Here is a 22878-nt window from a genome sequence, read left to right on the forward strand (position 1 = left end):
AAGTAAGCATGCAGGTACAGTAGGCAGTAAAGAAGGCAAATGGTATGTTGGCCTGCATAATGAGACAATTTGAGTATAGGGATAGGGATGTTTTGCTGCAATTGTATAGGATGTTGGTGAGGCCACGCAAAGGAAAGAAAATTACAGCATAGGAACAGGCCCTTTGGCCCTCCAAGCTTGCACTGACCATGCTGCCCAACTTAACTAAAACTTTCTTCCCTCTATTTCCATCCAATTCATGAACTTGTCAAGATGCCCCTTAAAAGTCACTATCATATCCGCTTCCACTACCTCCCCGACAACGAGTTCCAGATACCCACTACTCTCTGTGTAAAACATCTGCCTCGTGTATCTCCTTTAAACCTTGCCCCTCACACCTTAAACCTCTGCCCCCTCATAACTGACTCTTCCACCCTGGGAAAAAGCTTCTGACTATCCACTCTGTCCATGCCTCTCATAATCTTGTAGACTTCTATCAGGTCGCACCTCAACCTCCGTCACTCCAGTGAGAACAAACCAAGTTTCCCCAACCTCTCCTCATAGCTAATGCCCTCCATACCAGGCAACATCCTGGTAAATCTTTTCTGTACCCTCTCCAAAGCCTTCACATCCTCTGGTAGTGTGGCGACCAGAATTGAACACTATATTCCAAGTGCGACCTCACTAAGGTTCTGTAAAGCTGCAATATGACTTGCCAGTTTTTAAACTCAGTGCCCCGGTCGATGAAGGCAAGCATGCCGTATGCCTTCTTGACTACCTTCTCCACCTGCATTGTCACTTTCAGTGACCTGTGTACCTGTACACCCAGATCCCTCTGCCTATCAATACTCTTAAGGGTTCTGCCATTTACTGTATATTTCTTATCTGTATTCGACCTTCCAAAATGCATTACCTCACATTTGTCCGGATTAAACTCCATCTCCGTGTAAGTCTCCAACTGATCTAGACTCTGCTGTGTCCTCTGGTCCTCATTACTATCCGTAAATCCGCCAACCTTTGTGTTGTCACAAACTTACTAATCAGTTACATTTTCCTCCAGATCATTTTTATATATATATATTACAAACAGCAGAGGTCCCAGCACTGATCTCTGAGGAACATCACTTGTCACAGCCCTCCATTCAGAAACACACCCTTTCCCTGCTACCCTTTGTCTCCTTTGACCGAGCCAGTTTTGTAGCCACCTTGCCAGCTCACCTCTGATCCCATGTGACTTCACCTTCTGCACCAGTCTGCCATGAGGGACCTTGTCAAAGATGTTAATGAAGTCCATGTAGACAACATCCACTGCCCTACCCTCATCAATCATCTTCATCACTTCCTCAAAAAACTTGATCAAATTAGTGAGACACGACCTCCCTTCACAAAACTATGTTGCCTCTCACTAATACGTCCACTTATTTCCAAGTGGGAATAAATTCTGTCTTGAAGAATCCTCTCCAATAATTTCCCTACCACTGATGTAAGGCTCACCAGCCTGTAATTACCGGGATTATTCTTGCTACCCTTCTTAAACAAAGGCACAACATTGGCTATTCTCCAATCCTCTGGGACCTCCCCTGTAGCCAGTGAGGATACAAAGATTTCTCTCAAGGCCCCAGCAATTTCCTCCCTTAACTCTCTCAGTATTCTGGGGTATATTCAGCTAGTCCCTGGAGAATTGTGTGCAGGAGTACTCCACACCTGGAGTATTGTGGGCATTTTTGGGGTCCTTACTGGAGGAAGGATATCCTTGCTACAGAGGGAGTACAGCGAAGGTTTACCAGACTGAATTCGGGGATGGCAGCTCTGTCATATGAGGAGAGATTAAGTCAGTTAGAATTATATTCATTGGCGTTTAGAAGAGTGAGAAGGGAGCTCATAAAACCTTGTGAAGTTCTAACAGGATTAGACAGGTTTGATTCAGAAAGAATGCTCCCAATGGTGGGGGAATCCAGAACTCGGGGTCATGGTTGAGCATTAGGGGTAAACATTTTGGAACTGAGGTGAGGAGAAGAGGGGGATCACAACATTGAATTTGATGATACGCCATCATCACAATGAATGGCAGAGCAGGCTCGAAGGATCGAATGGCCTACTCCAGCTGTTTGTTCTTATGTTAACCTGATGAATCGTGTGCATGTTGACATGTGCCTTTACAGATACACTCTCTGTTTTATGTGATCCTAACTAGTTCTGTGTGATATCTAACTCTGTCTCTCCCATACCTTTGTGTTTTGTTTCAACTTTATAATATTTAATCTTGGCATGAAACACTTGATGTAGTATATTAAACTCTCAGTGGATAAGCTGCACTCTGGTTTCTGAGCTGCTTTGGTGAGTCTGTGCTTGGATTTTCTGCAGGAGCTCCAGGAACAATTGAAATCAACACCATTCCGGGACTTGGTTATCCGGGGGAAGGAGTTGTGTGGGGCACTCATTACCTCACTTATCAACCGTTACATTGGGGATAACGCCTCGGTCGATGCCATCAGTAACCATCTGAGAGATACGTGTCCCCTGCTGTACAGCAATGATGACGCAGTGTGTTCCAAGGTAAGGGCTGGGCTCAGGAACCAGAGGCCATGAGCTCAGTTTGAACATGAGTCAACCTAATTCCTTTATTTCAGTGTTGGTGCTCTTGATCACAGAATACACCCAACTTATAACACCCCTGACCCATAACAAAATTAAAATTCTAAATTGGGACGAGGCCAATTTTGATGGTATCAGGTAGGGAACTTCCAAAAGTTAATTGGGGGAGTCTGTGGGAAGGCAAAGGGATGTCTGGTAAGTGGCATGCATTCAAAAGTGTGTTAACCAGGGTACAGGGTAAACACATTTCTCTTCGAGTGAAGGGCAAGGCTGGCAGAAGTAGGGAATCCTGGATGACTCAGGATATTAAGAACCTGGTCAAGAAGAATAAAGAGGCACATGACGTGCATAGGCAGCTGGGATCAGGTGAATCCCTTGAAGAGTATAGGGGGTGTAGGAGTCAAGTTAAGAGAAATTAGGAGGGCAAAAAGGGGATACGAGATTGTTTTGGCAGATACGGCAGAGGAAAATCCAAAGAGCTTCGATAAGTATATAAAGGGCAAAAAGAGTAACAAGGGAGAGAATAGGGCCTCTTAAGGGTCAACAAGGTCACCTATGTGCGGATCCACAAGAGATGGGTGAGATCCTAAATAAATATTTCTCATCAATGTTCACTTGAGAAAAGCATGGAAGTTAGGGAACTTGGGGAAATAAATAGCGATGTCTTGAGGAGTGTACATCATCCAGAGAAGGAGATGCTGGAAGTCTTAAAGTGCATCAAGGTAAATAAATCCCCAGGACCTGATGAAGTGTATCCCAGGGCATTGTGGGACCCTAGGGAGGAAATTGCGGGTCCCTAGGGAGGAAATTGCAGGTCCCCTAGCTGAGATATTTGAATCATCAATAGCCAAGGGTGAGGTGCCTGAAGATTGGAGAATGGCGAATGTTGTGCCTTTGTTTAAAAAGGGCTGCAGGGATGAGCCTGGGAACTACAGGCCAGTGAGCCTCACATCTGTGGTGGGTAAGTTGTTGGAAGATATTTTGAGAGACAGGATCTACAGGCATTTAGAGACACAAGGACTGATTAGGGACAGTCAGCATGGTTTTGTGAGTGGAAAATCATGTCTCTCAAATTTGATTGAGTTTTTTGAAGGAGTAACCAAGAAGGTAGATGAGGGCAGTGCAGTTGATGTTGTCTACATGGACTTTAGCAAGGTCTTTGACAAGTTACCACATGGTAGGTTGTTGCATAAGGTTAAATCTCATGGGATCCAGGATGAGGTATCTAAATGGATATAAAATTGGCTTCTTGACAGAATGTGGATATGCCGGCGTTGGACTGGGGTAAACACAGTAAAAAGTCCGACAACACCAGGTTTTAGTCCAACCGATTTATTTGATAGTAAACTCACAAGCTTTCGGGTTAGTCCCTTCGTCAGGTGAATGGGCTCCATTCACCTGACGAAGGGACTAACCCGAAAGCTTGTGAGTTTACTATCAAATAAATCGGTTGGACTAAAACCTGGTGTTGTCAGACTTTTTCCTGACAGAAGCCAGAAGGTGATTGTAGAGAATTGTTTTTCAAACTGGAGGCCTGTGACCAGCGGTGTGCCTCAGGGATCAGTGCTGGGCCCACTGTTATTTGTCATTTATATTAATGATTTGAATGAGAATATAGGAGGCATGGTTAGTAAGTTTGCAGAGGAGTCTAAGATTGGTGGCATAGTGGACAGTGAAGAAAGTTATCTCCAGTTGCAATGGGATCTTGATCAATTGGGCCAGTGGGCTGATGAATGGCAGATGGAGTTTAATGTCAGTGGTGGTGGAGGCGAACTCGCTGGGGTCTTTTAAAAGACTTCTGGATGAGTATATGGGGTTTTATGGGATTGGGGGTTATAGATAGGTCTATAGACTGGTAGGTGTTGATGTGATCGGCGCAACTCGTGGGCCAAAGGGCCTGTTTGTGCTGTAGTGTTCTATGTTCTAATTTAGACAAATGCAAGGTGATGCATTTTGATAGATTGAACTAGGACAGGACTTACTCAGTTAATGGTAGGGTGTTGGGGAGAGTTACAGAACAAAGAGATCTAGAGGTATATGTTCATAGCTCCATGAAAGTGGAGTCACAGGTGGACAGAGTGGTGAAGAAGACATACGGCAAGCTTGGTTTCATCGGTCAGAACATTGAATACAGCCGTTGGAATGTCTTATTGAAGTTGTAGAAGACATTGATAGCGAACACGAGGGGACATAGCTTTAAATTGAGGGGTGGTAATTATAGGACGGATGTCAGAGGTAGGTTCTTTACTCAGAGGGTAGTATGGGTGTGGAATGCCCTGCCTGCAGCAGTTGTGGACTCGCCAACTTTAAGGGCGTTCAAATGGTCAGTGGATAGGCATATGGATAATATTGGAATGGTTTAGGTTAGAGGGTCATTAGATTGGTTCCTCTGGTCGGCGCAACATCGAGGGCCGAAGGGCGTGTACTGCGCTGTAATGTTCTATGTTCTGTGTTCTATTGGTAAGGCCACATTTGGAATATGGTGTGCAGTTCTGGTCACCCTATTATAGAAAGGATATTATTAAACTAGAAAAGAGTGCAAAAAAGATTTATTGGGATGCTACCAGGACTTGATGGATTGGGTTATAAGGAGAGGCTGGATAGACTGGGAATTTTTTCTCTAGAGCGTAGGAGAACGAGGGGTGATCTTAGGTTTAAGGTGAGAGAGGAGAGATATAAAAGTGTCCAGAGGGGCAATTTTTTCATACGGAGGGTGATGAGTGTCTGGAACAAGCTGCCAGAGGTAGTAGTAGAGGTGGGTACAATTTTGTGTTTTAAAAAGCATTTAGATAGTTACTTGGATACGATGGGTATGGAGGGATTTGGGCCAAATGCGAGCAATTGGGATTAGTTTAGGGTTTTTTTTTAAATGGGAGGCATGGACAAGTTGGGCTGAAGGGCCTGTTTCCATGCTGTAAACCTCTATGACTCTATCCTTGATCCATAACATCCTTGACCCCTAGAACAACTCCGACCCATAACATCCAAGATGTTTCTCCAAGATGCTGTGAAGTTGGATTTCTGATACTCAGTTGAGAAATGGCGTGTGCTTTTGAAGATGGTGTCCTATCTGAAAGGCTAGTTGAGTAGTAATTAACTGTTAAATTTACTTAGCTGGGGCAAGTCACTTTAATTGCACTTAGAATAGTGTTGATAGCACTGGGATTGGCTGTACTATATGTCCCCCAATCTACTGTGGTGAACTTTACTACCTTTTATAGGCTGGCTGTTCCCACTAGCATGAATTTTGGATTTTGATCCCTGACCTGTAACATCCTCAACACGATCTGTAACGTCCCCGACGCTGCCCGTAATGTCCCCGACACCACCCATAACGTCCCCGTCCCATCACGTCGCTGTCCCGTAAGGAGAGATTGAATAGACTGGGCCTGTACTCGTTGGAGTTTAGAAGGCTGAGGGGGGATCTTGTAGAGACTTGCAAGATAATGAAGGGGATAAATAGGGTAGAGGTAGAGAGATTTTTCCCGCTTAGAAAGGAAAACAGAACTAGAGGGCACAGCCTCAAAATAAGGGAAGGGCTGTTTAGAACGGAGTTGAGGAGGAACTTCTTCACTCAAAGGGTGGTGAATCTCTGGAATTCTCTGCCCGTTGAAGAGGTGGAGGCTACCTCGCTAAATACATTTAAGTCATGGGTATATAGGTTTTTGACAGACCAGGGAATTAAGGGTTATGGGGAGAAAGCGGGAAAGTGGAACTGATCCACTTCAGATCAGCCATGATCTTATTGAATGGCAGGGCAGGTTCAAAGGGCTAGATGGCCTACTCCTGCTCCTATTTCTCACGTTCTTACGTAATGTCGCCGTCCCCGAACTCGACCCAACCCATCATCAACAATGACCCTGATCATAAGAACTGTGCTGCAATCTAACACCACTTCATCAAGAGTAAAAAGGGTGAAAATCTATTCTGAAAAACTGCAGCTACGGATACATCGTCTCCCTACAACTTGGCAATTAACTGACTCACACACATTGACCATTAACTGATCCACACATACTGACCATTAACTGACTCACACATACTGACCATTAACTGACTCACACACATTGACAATTAACTGACTCTCACACACACAGACCATTAACTGACTCTCACACACACAGACCATTAACTGACCCACACACACAGACCATTAACTGACTCTCACACACACAGACCACTAACTGACTCACACACACACTGACCATTAACTGACTCACACACATTGACCAATAACTGACTCTCACACACACTGACCATTAACTGACTCACACACACACTGACCATTAACTGACTCACACACACACTGACCATTAACTGACTCACACACACACTGACCATTAACTGACTCACACACACACATTGACCAATAACTGACTCTCACACACACTGACCATTAACTGACTCACACACACACTGACCATTAACTGACTCACACACACACTGACCATTAACTGACTCACACACACACTGACCATTAACTGACTCACACACACACACTGACCATTAACTGACTCACACACACACTGACCATTAACTGACTCACACACACACTGACCATTAACTGACTCACACACACTGACCATTAACTGACTCACACACACACTGACCATTAACTGACTCACACACACACTGACCATTAACTGACTCACACACACACTGACCATTAACTGACTCTCACACACACTGACCATTAACACACTGACACATTAACACACTGACCATTGGGAATCAAGTTGTTAAGAAGGCATACGGTGTCTTGGCGTTTATTGGTAGGGGGATTGAATTTAGGAGTCGCAGCGTCATGTTGCAACTGTACACAACTCTGGTGCGGCCGCACTTGGAGTACTGTGTGCAGTTCTGGTCCCCACATTACAGGAAGGATAGAACATAGAACACTACAGCACAAACAGGCCCTTCGGCCCACAAGTTGCGCCGATCACATCATCACCTACCAACCTACAGACCTATCTATAACCCTCAATCTCATTAAACCCCATATACTCATCCAGAAGTCTTTTAAAAGACCCCAGCGAGTTCGCCTCCACCACCACTGACGGCAGCCGATTCCATTCACTCACCACCCTCTGAGTGAAAAACTTACCCCTAACATCACTTCTGAACCTCCCTCCCCGCACCTTAAATCTGTGTCCTCTCGTAGCGACCATTTCAAACCGGGGAAATAGCCTCTGAGAGTCCACCCTATCTATTCCTCTCAACATTTTGTAAACTTCTATCAGGTCGCCTCTCAACCTTCGTCTCTCCAGGGAAAAGAGTCCCAGCTCCCTCAACCTAACTTCATAAGGCATGCCTCCCAGTCCAGGCAACATCCTTGTAAATCTCCTCTGTACCCTTTCAATAGCTTCTACGTCTTTCCTATAGTGAGGCGACCAGAACTGCGCACAGTACTCCAAATGAGGCCTGACAAGGGTCTTATAAAGTTGCAACATTACCTCCCGACTCCTAAACTCAATCCCTCGATTAATGAAGGCCAGTATGAGGGAAACCTCGAAAGCTTGTGAGTCTATTATCAAATAAATAGGTTGGACTAAAACCTGGTGTTGTCAGACTTTTTACTGTGTTTAAGCCAGTCCAACGCCGGCATACCCACATCTTGGCCACAGAAGACAGAGGATATCAGTGGAAGGGTCTTTTTCTGATTGGAGATCTGTGACTAGTGGCGTTCATGATGTGGGTGTGCCGGCATTGGTCTGGGGTAAACACAGTAAGAAGTCTCACAACACCAGGTTTAAGTCCAACCTATTAATTTGATAGTAAACTCACAAGCTTTCGAGGTTTCCCTCTTCGTCAGGTGGATGGAGAGTTCTGGCCTCAGACAGAGCATATAACAGTCTGAGGCCAGAACACTCCATCCACCTGACGAAGAGGGAAACCTCGAAAGCTTGTGAGTTTACTATCAAATAAATCGGTTGGATTTAAACCTGGTGTTGTCAGATTTTTTACTAGTGGTGTTCTACAGGGCTCTGTACTGGAACCTCTGCTGTTTGTGATGTATATAAATGATTTGGAAGAAGATATAGCTGGTCTGATTAGTAAATTTACGGACGACACAAAGTGCGCTAGAATTGCGGATAGTGATGAACATTGTCAGAGAATACAGCAGGATATTGATAGGCTGGAAAATTGGGTGGAGAAATGGCAGATGGAATTTAGTCCAGATAAATGCAAAGTGATGCATTTTGGTAGATCTAATGCAGGGGGGAGCTATACAATAAATAGCAGAACCGTCAGGAGTATAGACACACAGAGGGATCCTTAAAGGTGGCAACACAGGTGGAAAAGGTGGTGAAGAAGGCATTTGGCATGCTTGCCTTTATTGGGTGAAGCATAGAGTTGGCATATGATGTTGCAGCTATATAGAACATTGGTTGGGCTACATTTGGAATACTGCATCCAGCTCTGGTCGCCGCACTGCCAGAAGGATGTGGAGGCTTTGGAAAGAGTACAGAAAAGGTTTACCAGGATGTTGCCTGATGTGGAGGGTGTTAGCTATGAGGTGAGATTGAGGAAACAAGGTTGTTCTCCCTGGAAAGACGGAGGATGAACAAAGAATAACCCAGCACGGGAAACAGGCCCTTTGGCCTAAAGAGCCCGCGCCACCATCTTAACAAAGCATTTTCCTACACCTACCTTGCCCTTGAGGGGCGACCTAATGGCAGTTCGTAAAATTATGAAGGGCATAGATAGGGTGAACAGTTGGAAGCTTTTTCCCAGGTCAGAAATGACAAACACAAGGGGTCACAAGTTCAAGGTAAGGGAGGCAAGGTTCAATACAGATACGTGGGGGGTGTATTTTACGCATGTGGTAGGGGCCTGGAATGCGCTACCAAGCAAGGTGGTTGAGGCAAACACGCGATGATCATTTAAGACTTATCTGGAAAGCCACATGAACAGACTGGGAATAGAGGGATACAAACGGATGGTCTAGTTAGGAACACATGATTGATGCAGGGTTGGAGGGCCGAAGGGCCTGTTCCTGTGCTGTTTTGTTCTTTGTTCTTTATTCACTGACCTTTTACTGACCCACACTCACTGATCATTGGCTGACCCCCACACTCACTGACCATTGGCTGACCCCCACACACACTGACCACTGGCTGACCCCCCACACTCACTGACCATTGGCTGACCCCCCACACACACTGACCATTGGCTGGCCCCCACACTGACCATTGGCTGACCCCCACACACACTGACCATTGGCTGACCCCCCACACGCACTGACCATTGGCTGACCCCCACACGCACTGACCATTGGCTGACCCCCCACACGCACTGACCATTGGCTGACCCCCACACACACTGACCATTGGCTGACCCCCACACACACTGACCATTGGCTGACCCCCACACACACTGACCATTGGCTGACCCCCACACACACTGACCATTGGCTGACCCCCCACACACTGACCATTGGCTGACCCCCACACACACTGACCACTGGCTGACCCCCACACACACTGACCACTGGCTGACCCCCACACGCACTGACCATTGGCTGACCCCCACACGCACTGACCATTGGCTGACCCCCACACGCACTGACCATTGGCTGACCCCCCACACACACTGACCATTGGCTGACCCCCACACGCACTGACCATTGGCTGACCCCCCACACGCACTGACCATTGGCTGACCCCCACACACACTGACCATTGGCTGACCCCCACACACACTGACCATTGGCTGACCCCCACACACACTGACCATTGGCTGACCCCCACACACACTGACCATTAGCTGACCCCCACACGCACTGACCATTGGCTGACCCCCACACTCACTGACCATTGGCTGACCCCCCACACACACTGACCATTGGCTGACCCCCACACACACTGACCATTAGCTGACTGCACTGATCCTTATAACCTTAACACTGATTCTCCATTGCTGATTGTTGTGATTTCAGGCGAATGAGCTGCTGCAGTGTGCGAGACAGATTCAGAACAAGGCCGAGAAGGAGAAGACCATGAGAGAGTCTCTGCGTCTGTACCAGGAGATTGGACACCAGATCGACCTTCCCAGTGTCTGTGCACAGTTCAGACAAGGTAGGAGTGTTAAGCTTTGCACAGATTGTGGGCACCAAGGAGAGATGAAGTTTGTGTTATTTGGTGAGGGTGCACACCATGGTAATGATGAGGTTGGTTCATGGTTCTTTATCCCTCCTTTTCTCTGCAGTGCGTTATTATGAGGCTGTGGCTGAGTTGAGCCTCAGTGCCGCTGATAAGACAGATCCACAGGGCCTGGGACTTCATTATTACAAGAACGGTGAGCCAGAGGAGGATCCTGTGGGACAACAAGCCTTCCAGGAGAGGTGAGCAGCCCACATATGTGGAGAGGTCTCAACTTCAGATGAGAATTGACTGTCAGTACCCTGCCTGACCCCGAGTCATCCTGATGGTGACCGCAACTCCCCAAACCCAGCTTCCCCATGTCTGATCTGCACTTGACCCTAAACTTGGGCTGATGTTTAGCCTGACCCTAAACCTCAGCGCACAGACCCACTGACCAACCCCAGTCTAAGACTTGCCTCATTGCAAACCCAAACCTGAGCCCCACCTGACCCCAAACCTGAACTTTGTCTAAATTCACCTCCTGCTTATTAGCTGATCTTCACCCTTGTGTTGTGTTCTTCAGGTTGAGTTGTTACAAGTGCATATCGGACACGTTGCAAGAGCTGGTGAATCAAAGTAAGGCTGCTCCACAATCTCCTAGCGTCCCCAAGCTACCTGGTCCTCCAGTTCTGTCATCTGACCCCAACATGTTGAGTAATGAGGAGGCATCGCAGCACGTTAGTATCTGAATACAGTTTGAGTGTATCTATTGCCGAATGTACAAGGAATGGTGTATACATAATTATTTGGAATTGCCTCGCATTTATAGCCGAGAAACAGATGATTTGAGCTAACCAGTCCATGCTGGCGTTCATGCTTCATTTGAGACTCCTCCCACCTCCTTCATTTAACACTGACACTGTAATTTCTATTCCCTGCATCCTCCAATGCTTATCTAGCTCCCCATTAACTACACCTAAACTATCCGGCTGAATGTTGAAACTAGAAGCAAGGGTAGGCCATTCAGCCCTTTGAACCTACTCCGCCATTCGTTTTGATAATGGCTGGTCATCAAATTCAATATCCTGACTCTCGTTTTCCCTCCTTATCCCTTGATCCCTTTAACCTTGAGCTGTATCTAATTTCTTCTTAAAATCTACAATTCCATCAATTTCTCCAAATCATTTCTCCACAAATGCTGATTTCCTTCAGCTCCTTGCTAAAACATGTTTCTCTCAGAACTTCTAGCACATTATTGATGTCTTCCTTTGTGAAGATAGAAGCAAAGTACAAATTTAGATCCTCAGCTATTTCTTTGTTCTCCATTTTGAATTCTCCTGTTTCTGACTGTTAGGGCCTACATTCCTTTTTTCTGAATCTTTTTCTGCTTCAGGTCTGTAAAACTTTTACAGTCACTTTTTATGCCCCCGCCATCTCACCTTCATACTCTATTTTCCCTTTCTTAATTCATGCACACGTTCTTCAAACATGAACCATTGCCTATCTACTGTCAAACTCTTCAATGCAGGCTTGATGGGCCAAAGGGCCTGTTCCTGTGCTGTAATTTTCTTTGTTCGTTCTAAGGTTCCTAATTATTCTTGCCAATTCGCACCTCTTACCCTCAAGTTCCTTTTACTTAGATTCAGGATCCCAGTTGAGGACTTGACTCCTCACATCCCATCTTAATGAAGAATGCTATCATATTATGTTTGCTATTCCCCAGTGCAGCTTGCCAATCTGAGAATGATCCATTTTTCCTTCCACTTTGATTTCGGTCACTTAACCAATCCTTATTCCATGCCAGTATTTTGCCCCCAGTCCCATAAGCTCTAATGTTGCTTACTCTTGGTGTTTTATATCGGTGTGTGTTGAGATTGTTATATACATGGGTTTGGGTGAAGGATGGGTGTGCATGTTAGTTTAAGTTCCAGGACAGGAGTCTCTTAGGGTTGTGGTCCAAGGTCCAATCATAGAACATTACAGTGCAGTACAGGCCCTTCGGCCCTCGATGTTGCGCCGACCAGTGGAACCAATCTAATGACCCTCTAACTTAAACTATTCCAACGTTATCCATATGCCTATCCACTGACCATTTGAATGCCCTTAAAGTTGGCGAGTCCACAACTGCTGCAGGCAGGGCATTCCACGCCCATACTACCCTCTGAGTAAAGAACCTACCTCTGACATCCGTCCTATAATTATCACCCCTCAATTTAAAGCTGTGTCCCCTTGTGTTCGCCATCACCATCCGAGATAAAAGACTCTCACTGTCCACCCTATCTAACCCTCTGATCATCTTGTGTGCCTCAATTAGGTCACCTCTTAATCATCTTCTCTCTAATGAAAATAACCTCAAGTCCCTCAGCCTTTCCTCCTAAGACCTTCCCACCATACCAGGCAACATCTTGGTAAACCTCCTCTGCACCCTTTCCAATGCCTCCACATCTTTCTTATAATGCGGCGACCAGGACTGTATGCAATACTCCAAGTGCGGCCGCACCAGAGCTTTGTACAATTGCAACATGATCTCTCGGCTCCGGAATTCAATCCCTCTACCAATAAAAGCTAACACATCATATGCCTTCTCAACAATCTTATCAACCTGGGTGCCTTCATCTTCAGCTGCTTCATCAATGACCTGCTCTATATCATAAGGTCAGAAGTGGAGATGTTCGTTGATGATTGCACAATGTTCAGCATAACTCATGACTCCTCAGTTACTGAAGCAATGCATGTTCAAATGCAACAAGATCTGGTCAATACCCAGGCTAAGGCTAACAAGTGGCGGGTAACATTCGTGCCACACGAATGGCAGGCAATGACCATTACCAATAAGAGACACGCTAACCACTGCCCCATGACATTCAATGGTGTAACCATCACTGAATCCCCCGCTGTCAACATCCATGGGGTTACCATTGATCAGAAACTCAAATGGACTCACTACATAAACACAGTGGCTGTATGAACAGGTCAGAGGCTAGGAACACTGCGGTGAATAACTCACCTCCTGAATCCCAAAACCCTGTCCACTATCTACAAGGCACAAGTCAGGGAAAAAAAAAAACTTGATTGGATGGGTGCAGCTCCAACAACACTCAAGAAGCTTGACACCATGCTGAGAGAGTAGCCCACTTGATTGGCACCACATCTACAAACATCCACTCCCTCCACCACTGATGCTCAGTAGCAGCAGTGTGTACTATCTACAAGATGCACTGCAGCAATTCACCAAAGATTTTTAGACAGCACTTTCCAAACCCACGAACACTTCCATCTGGAGGGACAAGGGCAGCAGGTACATGGGGAACACCACGTCCTGGAAGTTCCCCTCCAAGCCACTCACCATCCTGACTTGGAAATATATTGCGTTTCCTTTGCAGTCACTGGGTCAGAAACCTGCAATTCTCTTCCTCACGGCCTTGTGAGTTAACCCACATCACATGGACTGCAGCGATTCAAGAAGGCAGCTCACCACCACCTTGTCAAGGGGCACCTTGGGATGGGCAATAAATGCTGGCCAGCCTGCAATGCTCATGTCCAACAAATGAATAAAAATAAAGTGTTAGGCATTTTGTTTATCTGTATGTAAGAGCGTCTGGGTATATGATTTGGATATTGCTTTAATTCTTTTCACTTTTCCCTAGTTTGAACAAATGTTGAAACTTGCTCAGAGGTCAACAGACGAACTGTTCAATATTGCTCTATTTAATTGGCTGATCCAGGCTGATTTGATGGACAAGCTGCTGGAGGTAAGAAACTAAGATTAAGTAGTTACGGCCTGTGCCCACAATATAGCTTTCAGCTGCTTGTTAATAGCTTAACTGCTGTAGTTTATATGGATTTTAGCAAAGATTTGACAAGGGTTGATATGGGGGACTGATTGAGAAGATTGAAGAATATGCAAATTGCAGAATTAGGAGGGCTAGAAAGGGCCATGAAATGCCTTTAGCAAACAGGGTCAAGGAGAATCCCAATGCTTTTTAAGCATATATTAGGAGCAAGAGAGTAGCAAGAGAAAGAGTAGGCCCACTTGAGGACAAGAGAGGAGAGTTATGTATGGAGCCATAGGAAGTGAGTGAGACCTTGCATGAGTACTTTGTACTGGTATTCTCCAATGAGGAGGACATAACAGATGTTGAGGTCAGCGATAGATGTGTGAATTTCTAGAGAATGTCAATATATTGAAGGAGGAAGCATTGAGTGTCCTAAATTGCGTTAAGGTAGACACATCCCTGGAGCCTGATGGAATCTATTCCAGGTTACTGTGAGTGGTAAGGGGAGAAATAGCTGGGGAGTTAACATATGTTCACATCCTCTTTGACCACAAGCGAGGTTCCAGAAGGCTAGAGAATAGCCAATGTTATTCCCTTGTTTAAGAATGGAAGTGGAGATAATTCAGGAAATTATAAACCAGTGACCCTGGTGGGGAAGCTTTTGGAGAAGATGCTTAGGGACAGGATATATGCACATTTGGAAGAAAATGGACTGCTTAGTGACAGGCACATGGTTTTGTATGGGGAAGGTCATGTCTCACCAACATGATTGAGTTTTTGAAGAGGTAACAAAGATAATTCTTGAGGGGAGGGCTGTGGATGTTGTTTATATGGACTTTAGTAAGAAGTTTGACAAGGTTCCACATGGCAGACTGGTGCTAGGATTGTCAGAGGATGCAACAAAATATAGATAGACTGGAGACTTGGGCACAGAAATGGGAGATAGAGCTTAATCCGGACAAATGTGAGGTGATACATTTTGGATGATTCAAATTTAGGTGTGAATTATACTGTAAATGGCAGAACCCTCAAGAACATTAACATACAGAGCAATCTGGGTGTGCGTGCCCACAGTTTCCTATAAGTGGCAACATCTACAGTATCTCCATTATCCACTTTGCTTCTTACATATTTGAAGAACTAAAGCAAATTAGTCAAACATGATTTACACTCGATAAAGCATGCTGACTCTGATGGATTGCATTTTTGACTTTCTTCGTGTCCTATTATTACTTCCTTTATAATATATTCCAACAATACCCCAGTGACAGATTTTAAACTAATTGGCCTGTAAAGAACAAAAAAAATTACAGCACAGGAACAGGCCCTTCTGCCCTCCGAGCCTATACCAACCATATGGCCCTACTCAACTAAAACCCCCTACCCTTCCTGGGACCATATCCTTCTATTCCCATCTTATTCATGTATTTGTCAGGACACCCCTTAAAAGTCACTATTGTATCCACTTCCACTACCTTCCCTGGCAGCGAATTCCAGGCACCCAGCACCCTCTGTAAAACAAAACAAATTTGCCTCGTACATTTCCTTTAAACATTGCCCCTCACACCTTAAACCTGTGCCCCCTAGTAATTGACTCTTCGACTCTGGGGGAAAAAGCTTCTGACTATCCATTCTGTCCATGCCCCCCATAATCTTTAGACTTCTATCAGGTCATCCCCTTAACCGCCATTGTTCCAGTGAGAACAAACCAAGTTTCTCCAACCTCTCATAGCTAACGCCCTCCATACCAGACAGCCACCTGGTAAATCTTTTCTGTACCTTCTCCGAAGCCTCCACGTCCTTCTGGTAGTGTGGCGACCAGGATTGAACACTCTGTTCCAGGTGCAGCCTAACTAAGGTTCTATAAAGCTGCAGCATGATTTGCCAATTTTTAAACTCAGTGCCCTGGCCGATAAAGACAAGCATGCCATATGACTTCTTGACTACCTCCTCCACTTCTGTTGCTACTTTCAGTGACACATGTACCTGTACACCCAGATCCCTCTACCTAGCAATACTCTAAAGAGTTCTGCCATTTACTGTATATTTTCCATCTGTTTTAGACCCTCCAAAATACATTACCTCACATTTGTCATGATGAAACTCTATCTGCCATCTCTCCGCGCAAGTCTCCAACTGATCTATATCCTGCCTTATCCTCCAACAGTCCTCATTGCTATCAGCAATTCCACCAACCATTGTGTCATCCGCAAACTTACTAATCAATCAATTTAACCTGCACATCTTTGGATGTTCCAAGGGACCAACATGCACTTTTTCCTTTGATTTGAATTTTTTACACTTTGATATTCAGAATCTGAATTGCCCCTTTCCCATCTGTCTGGGTGCTCAATCTGCAGAGGACTTGTACATTTGGAAGAAATCAGCCTCTTATTTTTACATATCTTAACCTAGAGTTTTTTTATTAATTCATAGGACCAAGACATTGCTGGCTAGGCCAGCATTTATTGTCCAACCTGCATTGCCCTTGAAACTGAGTGGCTTGCTCGGCGGTAAGAGTCAACCACATTGCTGTGGGTCTGGAGTCACACATGGGCGAAACCCGATAAGGACAGCAAATTTCCTCCCTGAAGGACATTAGTGAACCAGACGGGTTTTTCCAACAATTGACAATGATTTCAGAGTCAACAGTAGATTCTTAATTGCAGATTTTTTTTTATGAAAGCAAATTCCACCACCTGCTGTGGCAAGATTTGAACCTGGGTCCCCAGAACATTTGCTGAGTTTCTGGATTACTAGTCTAATGGTAATACTACTGGGCCATTGCCTCCCACAGAAGAATGCCATCAGCTCATCATGTCTGTGCCATATCTTTGCGATTGAATCTGCTTCACCATCTTTTCACACAATATACTTCAAATCACAACTTCCTGCCTAAATGAAAGGGATGACGTGGAGATGCCAGCGTTGGACTGGAATGGGCACAGTAAGAAGTCTCACAACATCAGGTTAACATCCAACAGGTTTATCATGAGCTTTGAGTGCTCCTCCTCCATCAGTTGAGTGGCTATGAAAGGTCTCCTCAGAATTCATGTAATTGAGAAAAGAGCCGTGTATGTGTAACAGGATTGCCAGAGGCAGATGGTTGACGACCTGGGTGTGGCGGGATGGAAGGGATTACTGTGTGTGCTGGCTTTGTCAATACTCGATGTTTCTCCGCAGGTAAATTCTCCTTTTCTTGAGCCATATTTGGTCCGGATGGCGAAACAGGATCAGAACAAGGTTCGTTACATGGACTTGCTTTGGAGATACTATGAGAAAAACCGGAATTTTAGCAATGCCGCGAGAATCCTGGCTCGCCTTGCAGACATGCACAGGTAAGGACTCTGGGTACTGACCCTGTTTGGGTAACGCTCTCAAACTGAAACTGTACAAAGTCATTGTTTATTCAAGGTAAGGGTCCCTTACTGTGTAGCTGTACTCTTTTTAATTTGGTCGTGCAAGATAAATGTCACTGGCAAGATAAGTATTTTTTACGGATCCGTAATTGCCTTTGTGTTGAGCTGTCATCTTAAATTAGTCTTGTGTAGATGTATCCATCATGCTGTCAGGGGTTCCAGTATTTTGATTCATTGACAGCTGAACAGCAGTGTTCCAAGTCAGGGTAGTAAAAACTTGGAGGGAAACTTAAAGATGGTGATGGCTTCTGCCCTTGTCCTCGTCAAAAACATACAAAATTAGAGCATGAGTCAGACACTTGGCCCCACAAATCAGTCCTGCCATTCAATATCATGACTGATCCTGTATCTCAACAACATACTCCATGCCCTCCACATGCCCCTTGATGCCTTTATAATCTAGAAATCTTTCAATGAGGACCCCTCTCATTGTTTGAAACTCGAGTGATTACAGGCCTAGTTGACCCGATCTCTCGCCATCTAACAATCCTGCCATTAGCCTCACTGGTCTGTATTACTGTTTTCTCCCTCCTTTTTTAAATAGTGAAGTTCCATTTAATACCTGATAAACTGTTGCAGAATGTACTGAATTTTGAAAGATGACAATCAACACATTCATTATTTCCATGGCTAATACCTTTAGTAACCAATGGCAGATGGTGGAATTTGAATTCAACGAACATCTGGAATTAAAAGTCTAATAATGACCATGAAACTATTGTCAATTGTTGTAAAAACCCATCTGGCTCACTAATGTCATTTAAGGAAGGAAATCTAGCATCCTTACCCTGTCTGGACTACATGTGACTCCAAATCCACAGCAACGTGGTTGACTCTTAAATACCCCCTCCGTTAGAAACATAGAACATTACAGCACTGGACAGGCCCTTCAGCCCTCAATGTTGTGCGGAGCTATGTCCAATCCCAAGATCAAGCTGTCCCACTCCCTATCATTCTGGAGTGCTCCATGTGCTTATCCAATAACCGCTTGAAAGTTCCTAAAGTGTCCGACTCCACTATCACAGCAGGCAATGCATTCCACACCCCAACCACTCTCTGAGTAAAGAATCTACCTCGGACATCCCTCCTATATCTCCCACCATGAACCTTATAGTTATGCCCCCTAGTAACAGCTACATCCACCTGAGGAAACAGTCTCTGCACATGCACTCTATCAATCCCCCTCATCATCTTATAAACCTCGATCAAGTTAGGAATAGGTAATAAATGCTGGCCCAGCCAGTGACACCCACATCCCGTAAACGAATAAAAAAACCCAAATTTCCTTCAACTCCTCTTCTCATGAAACCCTCGATTCCTTAGCGTTTTTGGGAAGTTATTTATGTCTTCCTCCGTGATGACGGAACTAAAGCAGTCACATAGAAATGTAGAACGTCAATGGTGATGAAATTGAGATGGTTGAGAGCTTCGAGTTTCTAGGTATTCAGATCACCAACAATCTGCTGGATTCCACAGTGATGTTGTAGTTAAGAAAAGTTATAAATGCTTCTATTTTCTCAGGAGACTAAGGAAATTGGGCCTTGTAATAATTCCACGGAGGTGAAACGTCCTGTCACCAACTTGCTTTATTTACACCATACATCTGTACACAGCCAGCTCCCCAGTTGCTCCCTGCTGAAGGCAGCTGGGAGTCTGACACACCTGCTTTAAATAGGAAGCATCAGGCTCCCTGATTTAACAATCAGTTAGGACTCATAAGATACTACTTTTAGATACCAACCAAATAAATGGACTCAAACTAATTTAAGGACAAATTAAAAGGGACAGCTCCCCAAAAGGAAGGCGAACTGCCCGAACAAAGTAGAAAGGAAACTTAAAACGTTAAATCAAAAGGTGATTGTCGGGGTCGATAATACACCCCTGCCCCTGTGGTGCCCAGCGGCCACGGAAGGCAAGGACCCATCAAGTAGTTCATACTCTAGCAAGCCAACCTCATTAGCCTGGCTAATGTCATCACAGGTATTTCCGCCATCACTCTCTCGAATTTTTACAGATGCACCATAGAAAGCATGCTTTCTGATTATATCATTGTTGATATAGCCCTTGCTCTGTCCAAGACCACAAGAAGCTACAAAGATGACCACCAATGCATCCACTATTTGTAGAGCCACTTCCCTAAGTACTGTGGGATGTAGATTATCAGGCCCTGGGGATTTATCCACCTTCAGATCCCATCAATTTTCCCAGCAGCATTTCTCTACTAATATTGATCTCTCTCAGTTCCTCCTTCTCACTAAATCTTGTAATACCCAACATTTCTGGCATTTGATTTGTGTTCTCTTTTGTGAAGACAGAACCCAAGTATGTATTCAGTTGCTCGGCCATTTCTTTGTCTCCTATTATACACTTCCCACATTTCTGTCCGTAGGGGACACCAACCTCTTTCTCTCCACATATCTATAGAAACAGTCTTCACGTTCACTGCAGGCTTACTTTCGGACTGTAGTTTCCCCTTCATAATCAATCCCCTCCTTGGTCCTTTGCTGAATTCTAAACTGCTCCCAATTGTTAGACCATTATTTTTCTTGCCCAATCTGTATTCTTCCTCCTTGGATCGGATACTGTCTCTAATTTCCTTTGTAAGCCATGAATTGGCCCTCTTACCCATTTTGCTTTTGTGCCAGACAGAAATAAATAGTTGCTGGAGTTCTCCCATGCGTTCCTTGAAGGTTTGCCATTGCCTTTCCACTGTCACCCATTTAAGTAATCAAGACCAAATCACATCTCATAGCTTCTTAGTTTCTTTTATTAAGATTCAGCATCCTAGTCTCTAAATCAACTACTTCACTGTCCATCTTGATAAAAGATTCTGTCATGAAGTGATGTGATTTGTAAGATCTACTGCAGGAGAAAAGTATATCGTAAATGGTAGAGCCCTTAGAAATACTGGCATACAGAGGGATCAAGGTGTACAGATCCCATTCCCTGAAGGTGGCAACTCAGGTAGACAAGGTGATCAAGAAGGCGTATGGCATGCTGGCCTTCATCGGTCAGGGTGTTGAGTACAGGAATTGGAAAATCATATTGCAGCTGTAGAAGACTTTGGTTGGGCCACATTTGGAGTGTTGTGAACAATTTTGTGCGCTATGCTACCGGAAGGATGTTGATGCATTGGAAAGGGTGCAGAAGAGATTTACCAGGATGTTGCCTGGTTTGGAGGATATGGCCTATGAAGAAAGGTTGAACAAACTTGGATTGTTTTCATTGGAGCGTCTCAGGATGAGGGGGGACCTGATAGAGGTTTACAAGATAATGACAGGCTTGGATAGAGTGGATAGTCAATCTTTTTTCCAGGGTTGAAGGGCCTAATTATTCGGGGGCATTGGATGAGAGTGAGAGGGGGAAAGTTTAAAAGAGATGTAAGAAACAAGCTTTTCACACAGACCGTGGTGAATGCCTGGAACGCACTGCCAGAGGAAGTGGTGGAAGCAGATTCTATAACAACATTCAAGAGGCATCTGAATAGGCAGGGAATAGAGGGATATGGACCAGGTGGAGGCAAGAAAATATTCGATTAGAGAGGCATCTGTTGGCTCAGACTTTGTTTTGTGTTCTTTATTGATAAAGTAAATGTCAGCCAAATGTTCCCTCTTTTATGGGGCAATCTCGAACAAGTAGTCAGAGACTCATGGTCAAGAGGTTTACAGCATGGAAACAGGCTCTTCAGTCCAACTTGTCCATGCTGCCCTTTTTTTAAAACCCCTAAGCTAATTCCAATTGCCCGCATTTGGCCCATATCCCTCCATACCCATGTAACTGTCTAAATACTTTTTAAAAAACAAAATTATACATGCCTCTACTACTACCTCTGCCAGCTTGTTCCAGACATTCACAACCCTCTGCGTGAAAAATTATAACTCTCCCCAATGCCCTACTATTATTAACTAAGTCCTGCCCTGGTTTGACTGATCAAAATGCATCACCTCGTATAATTCTAAATTCAACTCCATCTGCCATTCGTCAGCTCACTGGCCCAATTGATCAAGATACCGTTGCAATCCCAGATAAGGAGATTGTGGGTGGAGATAAGGAACAGCAAGGGGAGGAAGACGCTGGTGGGTGAGGTCTGTAGGCCCCCAAATAATGACCTGGAGGTGGGGTAGGCTATAAACACACAAATAAATGATGCGTGCAGGAATGGAACGGCGATAATTATAGAACATAGAACATTACAGTGCAGAACAGGCCCTTCGGCCCACGATGTTGCGCCAACCAGTTAAAAAACAATGACCCACTAACCTAAACCAATCCCTTTTCGTCCATAAACCTATCCACGGATCTCTTAAATGCCCCCAAACTAGGCGCATTTACAACCGCAGCAGGCAGGGCATTCCAATCCCTCACCACCCTCTGGGTAAAGAACCTACCCCTGACATCCGTCCTATAACTACCCCCCCTTAATTTAAAGCCATGCCCCCTCGTGCTAGCTTTCTCCATCCGAGGAAAAAGGCTATCACTGTCCACCCTATCTAAACCTCTAATCATCTTATATGTTTCAATAAGATCCCCTCTTAGCCGCCTTCTTTCCAGCGAAAACAACCCCAAATCCCTCAGTCTCTCCTCATAGGACCTCCCCTCCATACCAGGCAACATCCTGGTAAACCTCCTCTGCACCCTCTCCAAAGCCTCCACATCCTTCCTGTAATGTGGGGACCAGAACTGCACACAGTACTCCAAGTGCGGCCGCACCAGAGTTGTGTACAGTTGCAACATGACGCTGCGACTCCTAAATTCAATCCCCCTACCAATGAACGCCAAGACACCGTATGCCTTCTTAACAACCTTATCTACTTGATTCCCAACTTTCAGGGATCTATGTACACATACACCTAGATCCCTCTGTTCATCCACACTATTCAAAGTCCTCCCGTTAGCCCTATACTCAACACATCTGTTATTCCTACCAAAGTGAATTACAAAGAACAAAGAACAACCCAGCACGGGAAACAGGCCCTTCGGCCCAACGAGCCCGCGCCGCCGCATCGCCCTACACCTATTCTACCC

At 45.0% G+C, this 22878-nt stretch overlaps 1 protein-coding gene across 1 annotated transcript in view; it reads left to right on the forward strand.

Annotated features, from left to right (window-relative positions):
* Positions 1 to 22878, forward strand: part of nup155 (nucleoporin 155) — a 242618-nt gene that overhangs the window by 156147 nt on the left and 63593 nt on the right. The window contains exons 22-27 of the mRNA XM_080189562.1: positions 2344 to 2535; positions 10514 to 10652; positions 10783 to 10918; positions 11242 to 11395; positions 14306 to 14410; positions 17618 to 17772. Of these exons, the coding sequence (XP_080045688.1) occupies positions 2344 to 2535; positions 10514 to 10652; positions 10783 to 10918; positions 11242 to 11395; positions 14306 to 14410; positions 17618 to 17772 (881 nt within the window). The remainder of the gene's footprint in view (positions 1 to 2343; positions 2536 to 10513; positions 10653 to 10782; positions 10919 to 11241; positions 11396 to 14305; positions 14411 to 17617; positions 17773 to 22878) is intronic.

Source organism: Carcharhinus amblyrhynchos, chromosome 5 (genome assembly GCF_965287045.1).
Source record: "Carcharhinus amblyrhynchos chromosome 5, sCarAmb.v2.hapA, whole genome shotgun sequence".
NCBI classification, from domain to species: domain Eukaryota; kingdom Metazoa; phylum Chordata; class Chondrichthyes; order Carcharhiniformes; family Carcharhinidae; genus Carcharhinus; species Carcharhinus amblyrhynchos.